At 41.2% G+C, this 9723-nt stretch overlaps 1 protein-coding gene across 1 annotated transcript; it reads left to right on the top strand.

Annotated features, from left to right (window-relative positions):
- The first annotated feature begins 1070 nt into the window (after nucleotides 1-1070).
- On the top strand, nucleotides 1071-9714 carry LOC146978076 (uncharacterized). Its single transcript, XM_085790557.1, has 10 exons — nucleotides 1071-1192; nucleotides 2414-2680; nucleotides 3745-4028; nucleotides 4271-4568; nucleotides 5067-5174; nucleotides 7412-7603; nucleotides 7827-8105; nucleotides 8196-8498; nucleotides 8962-9066; nucleotides 9683-9714. Exons 1-10 carry the CDS (start codon nucleotides 1144-1146, stop codon nucleotides 9712-9714), a joined length of 1917 nt encoding a protein of 638 aa, XP_085646683.1. The 5' UTR covers nucleotides 1071-1143.
- The last annotated feature ends 9 nt before the right edge of the window (nucleotides 9715-9723 follow it).

Raw genomic sequence — 9723 nt, 5'->3', positions numbered from 1 at the left:
TCATCATCACTTATAAATGCGGTTGTCTCGTCCCTCCTCCCCCCTCCCCTCACCAAAGGAGAGGAGGAAAAAGAAAAACAGTTTAGCAGCTTCTGTGGCTGAGATGAGCCAAGTCGGAGGACAACGGCTTCACTGAGTAGTTTGTAACGCGCCTCATTTAATTGTCGGTAACGGTAACGGCGTGGTAACGGTGGAAATAGTAATTAGTTAGATTACTCGTTACTGAAAAAAATAACGCCGTTAGTAACGCCGTTAATTTTAACGCCGTTATTCCCATCACTGGCCGTAAACTCTTAAATATTTTTATGGATGTAATAAAGTATTGAAGTTTTGTATTTGTGTCTCTGCAGAGAATCGGCAGCCTATTAGCTGTTTCTTGCCGTTGTTTTGTTTATTAGTTTGGGTTTATTATTTTGTCTAGTCCGCCTGGCAAGTGAGCCGGTAACGGGCAAAAAGAGCTGGGTATTGCCCCTGGTGATAGTTTCTTTTTTTCTTTTTGTTTGTTTGTTTGTTTATTTGTTTGTTTAGTTTCTGCGGCAAACCCCCCACTTGTTTTAAGTCTCAGGTGAAGTCTCAGTCAAGCCATCAAGGCAGGCATAAGGTAGGATGTGGTTAAAATGTTTGCAGTGAAATTGAGTTGTGTGCAAACCTTAAGTGTGTTAATTCACCAAGTGTGTAAAACCTTTTGCAGTGTTAAGAGTGGTTTGTAAAACGTAACCCTGGCCTTGTTATTGATGACGTAAACTGAAGAGATACAAGTGGGCCTATAACCTGTCAAGCAGAACCCTGTAATAAAACTGTTTAACTTTATTCCCTGGACTGTTATCATTTGCTAATTACTTAGGCTACCTGTAGTGGGAGTTACACGTGTAAGGTGGTGCGTGTCAGTCGCCCTGGAGAGGAAATTAATTGTGACCCATGTGGCTCTCCATATCGGGCCAGTAGCTGACTGGACGTGATGACGTAGCCTAGTAAACCACTGATCCCACAGCAGGATCCTTCAAGGAAATACCTAGGCGGAGCGGACCGGGCTCGCTGGAGCAGAAACCATCTACGGTCAGGAACAGCAGCAACAGCAGCAGCAGCAGCAGCAGCAGCAGCAACAGACTCCTCGTTGTTTTCAACCGTCTTCACCGAAACACGATGAAGAAGTTGTTTTTGTTGCTTCTCTTCTCTCACGTTTCAGCAGCAGGTTGGTTCGCGTTTGAAATATCAGACTTTTCTTTTCTCCTCCTGCTTCACTTTCACTTCAAGTTGATGAATATGTTTGAACTGACTCATACTGAATAGAAAGAGTCTATTCACTATAGGTTAGGGATATTTACTTTCAACAGTAGGCTACATGGACATGTGGAGGCTTCAGATGATGGGATGTTGTTGTCAGAGGGAAGTGTCCACTGAGCTCAGAGTTTCATCAGCAGCTTGGACACAGAGAGACTTGAAGAGTCACAGACAGAGAAGTGGACGTCCTCTGGTGATGATGACACATGGACATGTTTAGTTGTGGTATACCCACCACACACAACTTTTGTTTCAATACATTGTTGGAGATGAAGAAATGACCATTGATCCACACTACTTAAACGCTCTACTTTCATGATATAATATCACTGTAGCATCAACATCTTACACACACACACACTCACACACATGTACAGTACGTGTGTGTATATACAGCGTCAACATTTTTCTCAGAAAATATATTTCTAATCGTGCTATTGACTTGAAACCCAAGTAATAGACACATACAAAGGAATCCAAACATTTATTTCCATAAATTAAGTAATGTATAATAAAGTGAAACGACACAGGGAATAAGTATTGAACACATGAAGAAAAGGAGAAGGTGCAAAAAGGTAAAGAAGGAAATCCAAGAAAGCAGCTGGAGTCTGTCAGTATTTAGAAAGTAATCCTGTCCCCTGTCAGTGCAAAGTACAGTAAGATCAGCTGGTTTAGTCCAAATTGACGCCTATGAACGGGCTTCTCATCACCAAGGTGTCACACAAGAGGCGTCTCATGATGGGGAAAAGCAGAGAGCTTCTCAAGACCTCCAGAAACTGATGTTGCAGAACATCCTGATGGCATCGGTTACAGACGTTTCTGAATGCACCGTTTTGTCCGTTAGTGCCGTTAATCTGGAACTAAAAAGAACATTTTACTATTAACTGGCCACGACCAGCTCCTCGCAAGATTTTTGACAGATTCAAAAAGCTTTAGAGAGACTTGCAACTAGCAAGTACAGTTATAAAAAAACAAAACAATCAGTAATGCATTTAACCACCATGCCCTCTATGCTGCTCACCATGCAAGTGACACGATCAATACTTATTTTGCCTGTTCTATATATAGTCTAGGCCAGCTTTATTATGATGAAATATGTAATGAAAACCTGTTTGTCCTGTTTGTCCCACAGTGAAACACTCCCTCAAGTATGTCCTCACTGCGTCCAGTGGGCTCCCGAACGCACCACCGGTTGTGTCTGCTGCCCTGGTTGACAACAGTCAGGTCGGTTACTGTGACAGCGACAAACGGTTGGTGGAAATACGGGACTGGATGCAAAGCTACTTGGACACCGACCCCTGGCAGATGGCCTGGTACAACGCAGAGTGTCTCGAGACTCTGCCAAACCTCTACAAAGACAGGATTTCCAATTTGAAGGAGCGCATGAACCAAAGTGAAGGTACAGCAGCCTCTGGTTTACTGCTTCACTGGTAAAAGAGAGAGAGAGAGAGAAAACATGTATTCATTTCTGAAATAGGGATATTCACATATCTTAGCAGCTGAAACATACAGTTAGCAAAAAAGATCAAGGACAAAATAAGACCACAAAAATCTACAGGGAAAATAAGAAAAAAAATAGACTATATCAATTGAGTAGACAACTTAAAAATGGGACTTTAATATAAAAAGTACTTGTATGTATCAAAAAGAAATAAAAATAGAGAGTAATACAATCAATATACATCTATTTTAATATCTTGGTTGCCATATATTTATAGATATCTATATTTATATATTTTTTATCAGTCCACCACAGTGTGCACGGCATGTGTGAATGTGTTTTGTTTGTATGTACTGCTGCTGTAACTTTGCGAATTTCCCCGTCGTGGGATGAATAAAGGCATACTTTACTTAAAGCAGAAGTAAGTGGTCCGGTCGTTTTCGCTAATGCTGCGTTCCAGGCAGGCTTTTAAAATCGTAAATTACAGCTTCAAGTCACAACTTACGACTTTGTAGCGTTCCAGGCAACCCACTCGTGTTTCTCCGACCTGTTTTACCGGTGAAAGTCACTATAACGGCCACTCGTAACTTCTGACCGGTGAACTCGTACCAGATCGAACTGGTACGACTTCACGGTCGGAAAAATACGAGTTTCCTTGAACGCACCATAACAGTCCTCGTCCCTACGTCGCCACATTCACGGCGTTCCTTGGCTGCACACACAGCCCTGCATGCTGTTCTCTCTCCTCATTGGATAAAAACTGTAGGATACGATAAATGTTTTCTCCTGGGCTCAGAGCAGAGCAGAGTGACTGACAGACCCGTGTTTCAGTCCAAACACTCTATGTAAATGATTGCTGTCGGAAGATATAACTATTTAAGACTTATATTAACACAAATATATCACTTACTTCTGCTTTAACTTTACAAATTTCTAGCATAACACAATATACATATTTAAGCTCTTTCCAGTGGAGATTCCATCTGTACGTCTATGATTTGTTTTGTCTGTCTCTGTCTCAGGTGTCCACATTTTACAGAAGATAAGTGGATGTGAATGGGACGACGAGACAGGAGAGGTTACTGGTTTTCATCAGTTTGGTTATGATGGAGAAGACTTCCTGTCACTGGACATGAGGACACTGACGTGGACGGCTCCGAAAACACAGGCTGTCGTCACCAAACTGAGTTGGGATGCTGACAAGGGGAGAATAAAATATGATAAGAACTTCTTAACTCAGATTTGTCCTCAGTGGCTGAAGACGTATGTTAACTATGGGAAGGACTTTCTGCTGAGAACAGGTAGAGTCACATGACCTGATGTAGGAAAGAGTTGACTTCAGTAAACACATCGATGATGATGTCCATCAGTCCTACACTCTGGTTCAGAGTTAAACATCTCAACAACAGCCACATTGATTGACATGAGGTTTTCCACTGTTACTGAGCAAGCACATTCTTTTTTTGTTTGTTTCTCTTCCTGGTTCGCTGTCTGTCTCTCATCTTTTCACCCCCCCCCCCCGCCCCCTTCTCTCCCTCTCCAGTCCCCCCCTCAGTGTCTCTCCTCCAGAAGACTCCCTCCTCTCCAGTCAGCTGCCACGCTACAGGTTTCTACCCTCACAGAGCCCTGATGTTCTGGACCAAAGATGGAGAGGAGCTTCATGAGGACGTGGACCAAGGAGAGATCCTCCCCAACCATGATGGATCCTTCCAGATGAGTGTTGACCTGGACGTCTCATCAGTCAAAGCTGAAGACTGGAGGAGGTACGACTGTGTGTTTCATCTCTCTGGAGTGAAGGACGACATCATCACCAAACTGGACAAAGCTCACATCAGGACCAACATGGGTAAGAGAGACATCAGCAGCTCCTGAATGTGACGTCATGTCTCTGGTTTGTTGGGTATTTTAGCTTTTTCCAGTTTAGTAAGTAAATCATCTACATCATTGTAGCAGCTATGCCTAAACTTAAAACCACAAAGGGGCTGCATAGACGGGATAAACTAATTGACGTGCTTGCTACTGCAGATCTGCAGCGTGTAGCTAGTGAAAACAAATGACTTCCAGTTTCACTTCTTCATTGAATGTTCTTTTATTTCTCATTGATCAATAATCTTCACCCAATGTGCAAAAATCCTTTACCGGTGTGAACACCTGATAGAAAGTTCCTATGTAGAGCTTTACACCTGGTACAATGAGAACATGAGGACACCTAGCCCAATTCATACACACAAACATGACAAAATGGCTCCATAAACTGACAGATTGTAACTATATTTTCACCTTGGCTGGTTGGTGCAGACGTCCAACTACAAGGTAGTGATATGTTATTGTTTATATTCACCAGAGAAGCCCAGTAACACCACCGTCACCATCATCATCATCTCTGCACTGGTTGTTCTCACTCTCGTCCTCATCGCTGTCACTGGATTCCTGATTTATAAAAAGAAGAAAGGTGAGAGAGAGAAAAGATTACCTGATTTAATGACTTTTACAATACTTCACAATCATGTTCGAAGATTTACAAAAAAAAGGCATAAATGAGGGAAACAGGTGAGTCCTGTTGCATCCTGTCATAAACAACTGACTGAAGCATTTTATCTTTTCTTCTCATTTTAGCCAAACAGCCTCCACCCAGTAAGTGAAACTTATCTTACTCTACTTAAAATGATCTTTTCAACCTTTTCAGATTGTTTTCAACATGTAATGCTGAAAAGTTTCACATAAACTGTGTTTCTGATCTTACAGCTCCTGACAGCAGCTCTAAACTCTCTGAGAGTTTGAATCCAAAAACCTGACAGACAAACAATCTCAGATGGGAGGGAAAAGTCCAAATAAATAAATTTTAGATAGATGAATTTGAAGGAGTTAACGAGTGAGTTGTGTATATATAGTGTGTGTCATTTTTTTTTTTTTTTTTAAATCAGCATCTAGGCTAGTCAATTCAATGGCCTTGGTAGTTTTGAGATTTGACTGGCATTTCAACAGAGGTCTGTTTTTTGTTAAATACTTTTACTGGATATAAAAAACAAGGTCTTTAAACAGTGACAATTCAAATATGAAACCATTTGAATTATAAAGGTACTTTGAGCTGATCTCACATTTCTTTGTGTGATTCTATCTTAAGAAGGAAACAAAAGAGTAGAAAAGCTTAAAGTAAAAGAAACTGTATGATTACAATGTGTGTTAAATAATATTAATATTTGATATGTTGTGGTTTTTGAAATACGTTAAAGAATTATGTGTCAGTTAGCATGATTTCTTTGGTAAGATAGTCAAGTGACAATATTTAAGTTTATGATAACAGGTTTTGGTGGAACCAGATAAACAGTGATGGCACCTTATGAGTGTGCCATGTGCACATTGTGTAATAGCCTATATTATTTGTGTTTATATGAAAATTAACTTGTAAGCAGATGGATCACCCACGTGATTTAGGCAGGAGCTTCATACTATGTGGCAACACCGACTGACACCTATAGGCTACTGAAGGGTCTAATGACTGGTCACCTTTGTCGAATGGGGTTTTCTGTCTTTGTTGTTGTTATTGTTCACATTTTAATAAAGTCTCCACGTTTCCAAACTTAATTCTTCTCTGTTCATATGTGACTCCAGTTACAGTGATATTTTTCTTGCAATTACCCGTCCATTCAGCCAAACGTTTGGCAGCATGTTTTAAATCCGTCTTCATCTTGTGCTGCCATGGTGACTGAAGACTTCCTCCCTCTGGTCCCTCTGGATGATCGGTTAGTTACCATCTTGTGTGAGAGAAATGTTGAGGTTTAATTAAGATTTCTCACTGCTTCTGTTGTCTGAAAGAAACAGTCTCATCTGCTTTGTACAAGTCGTCATACTTCACCTGACCAGGAGCAGGTCTGGTAGAAATGGCTCTATGCTGTTAACGTTGGAAACAGTGACACCTCCTGGCCAAACCACAGTATTGCAGGAGTATACTGTATGTGTAAGTAGGAAAATGTATCACATTATTAAAACTGCAAAACACAGACGATTTTATTGAAAAATAAATCAATGACACGAATAATAAAACATGTCTGGCTTGTTCTCCTAATTGTTAGAGGTTTAAGGTTTGTCATTCAGCTCTGGTGCAAGAAAAAAATAAAATGTGTGTTTTTGATAATACATGTGAAGCCAGGGTCACAACAATAAATTCAGCCAACTATGCTATTCAAACGCTGTCTTACTTATATGTTGTTTTTTTTCCCTGAATATTTTATTTGATTGTATTCTTATTTTTAATACTGTTTTAATACTGTCTGTGTGCTTCAAAAACTTCCTGTTTGTCCAGTTTCTATTTTTTATTTTCAGGCCCATAGTGACAAATATTGGGATTTTGTCACTTCTCCTTTTTTGTTATTCATGGACAGGATGTTAAAGTGTCTGTATCATCGATCCGTTGATCGTCTTTGGCAAAACAAAGTGAAAACGTGGATTTTGTTTCTTCTTCTCTGTCACAGTTCATCAGCAGGTAGGATCACATCTAAATATTTATTCAACTCTTCACTTTACTTTCTGCTCAGCTCTGGGTTTTACTCTTACTGCGTCACACTGCTGCATGACCTGGTTTCACTTTCACCTCAACTAGAGTTTCAACTGACTCTGGCTGAATATATCACAATTATGAGGAGTGGTAGAAGGTTTACATTTAAAATTAAAATCCTGTCTGTCCCTCAGTGATACACGCTGTAAAGTTTCTCTCCACTCTGTCTTCTGGAGTCACAAACCTCCCTGAGTTTGTGGGCGTGGCGCTGCTTGATGACGTTGAGACTGTTCAGTGTGACAGCAACACAACCACAGTAGAAATAAAACAGACCTGGATGAAAAGAGGACTGGATGAGCACCCTGAACATCTACAGTGGTACGCTGGTCAGTGTCTTGAGTTTCTGCCTGTCCACAGAGCCACCATTCAACATGTCGACCAGCAATTTAACCACAGTGAAGGTAGGTACGGTCTGTTTTATATTATATTTAATGTTTTGGCTGTTAAACAATGGTCCATCTACTGAGCATCAACATAATAACCAGTCAACATTAGTAGTAGGGTCTAAAAGAGGAGACATCATCTGTCCTTTAACTGTCTCTGTCTCAGGTGTCCACATCTTACAGTCGTTCAGTGGATGTGAATGGGACGATGAGACTGGAGAAGTTGATGGGTTTTTTCAGTTTGGTTATGATGGAGAAGACTTCATATCACTGGACATGAAGACACTGACATGGATCGCTGCAAAACCACAAGCTGTCGTCACCAAACAGATTTGGGATGCTGAGAAAGGTGGAAGCCACTATACTGCAGTCTTCTTAACTCAGATTTGTCCCGAGTGGCTGAAGATGTATGTGAACTATGGGAAGAACTTTCTGCTGAGAACAGGTAGAGTCACATGACCTGATGTAGTTTGATGATCACGATCCATCAGCTTGATTCACCACTGTATCATCACTCCTTGTCTCCTCTCTCCAGTCCCCCCCTCAGTGTCTCTCCTCCAGAAGACTCCCTCCTCTCCAGTCAGCTGCCACGCTACAGGTTTCTACCCTCACAGAGCCCTGATGTTCTGGACCAAAGATGGAGAGGAGCTTCATGAGGACGTGGACCAAGGAGAGATCCTCCCCAACCATGATGGATCCTTCCAGATGAGTGTTGACCTGGACGTCTCATCAGTCAAAGCTGAAGACTGGAGGAGGTACGACTGTGTGTTTCAGCTCTCTGGAGTGAAGGACGACATCGTCACCAAACTGGACAAAGCTCACATCAGGACCAACATGGGTAAGAGTGACATCAGCAGCTCCTGAATGTGACGTCATGTCTGTGGTTTGTTGGGTATTTTAGTCTTTGTTCTACAGTTGAGCTGTGAATTCATCTTCAACAACAGTTGTGAACATAGATACAGTGGTTTAAAAGCTGAGCAGCTCATCTCTTGGTTAATAAACCTCATCAACTAAGTGCAGCAGGGCAGCACTGTGCACAAACTAGAGATGGTTGACAAGTTTCCAGAGACAATAACCTGCTGCCTCCACAAGGGGGCAGTAAATTACCAGATGAATGTAAACAGACATCAGCTCGGGAGCACTGTTCTGAGAACAGTAAGGAGAGAAATCACTTCACTCTGGTATAAATGTCACCTTACAGCTGTAAGTGACACATGATGAACACATGAGTCTCTGCTCTAACCTGCTTCACCTGCACATTGTGTGATGATGGTTTTGTTTCTTTGTGTTTTGTTGAACAGAGAAGTCCAGTGACTCGACCATCACCGTCGTTGTTGCAGTGGTTGTTCTTGTCGTCGTCCTCATTTGTTCTGTCGTTGGATTTCTGGTCTACAAAAAGAAGACAGGTGAGAGAGTCCAGCAGCTGAGTGGATGTTTGTGTCCAGGCTGCAACACTGAGTCAAAATGTGACAAAGCAACAAGTGACAAGACTCAGTGTAGCGGACCATTGATTCCCAAAGAAAGAGGCGGAGAGTTTCATACGGGTGCTTAAGTTCATTGCCCTCAGTGTAGCACCGTGAAAACTATAGAGGAATATACAAAAAAAAGAAGAAAAAGTAAAACACATTAAACACTTAACTTCGAATTCCCCAGCACAGATTCAAAATGCGCCAAACTTATCACCATCCAAATAAAAATAAAAAACGCATTTTATTAAACCATTACAATAGTACTAAACCTGATTAAGGGATTAAAATATAATGTGAGCAGCATCACTCAAAACAAAAAATAAAACAAGACATCAAGTAATAGCCCAATCTTGTTCCACTCAACCAAGGGAGCTAATGCAGGATGGAAGGTGCCTTCTCTACTTCTGTCTCCTAATTACAATAAACAATACCAAGCAGGAAGGCTGAGATGGCAGCTCACAACAATTTACTGTCATTTACACTCAGAGTCTGATGAAACTCTACACTTCAATATGAAAATGTTTGACAAGTCAACTTCTACTTCTGTTTTCAGCTGAACTCCCTGCACCTCGTAAGTACAACTAGTTTTTCCTC

This window comes from Trachurus japonicus, chromosome 11 (assembly GCF_045865225.1).
Source record: "Trachurus japonicus isolate A0001 chromosome 11, Traja_1.0".
NCBI lineage: Eukaryota > Metazoa > Chordata > Actinopteri > Carangiformes > Carangidae > Trachurus > Trachurus japonicus.
This window is presented reverse-complemented; position numbering and strand designations above follow the sequence as displayed.

Bases quoted from the DNA above. Each gene is read 5' to 3' on its own strand.
- LOC146978076 (XM_085790557.1), top strand. From the start codon at position 1,144: ATGAAGAAGTTGTTTTTGTTGCTTCTCTTCTCTCACGTTTCAGCAGCA. The intron at 4,569-5,066 runs GTAAGAGAGACA...TATATTCACCAG, and splicing joins TCACATCAGGACCAACATGG to AGAAGCCCAGTAACACCACC. The intron at 9,067-9,682 runs GTGAGAGAGTCC...TTCTGTTTTCAG, and splicing joins GGTCTACAAAAAGAAGACAG to CTGAACTCCCTGCACCTCGT.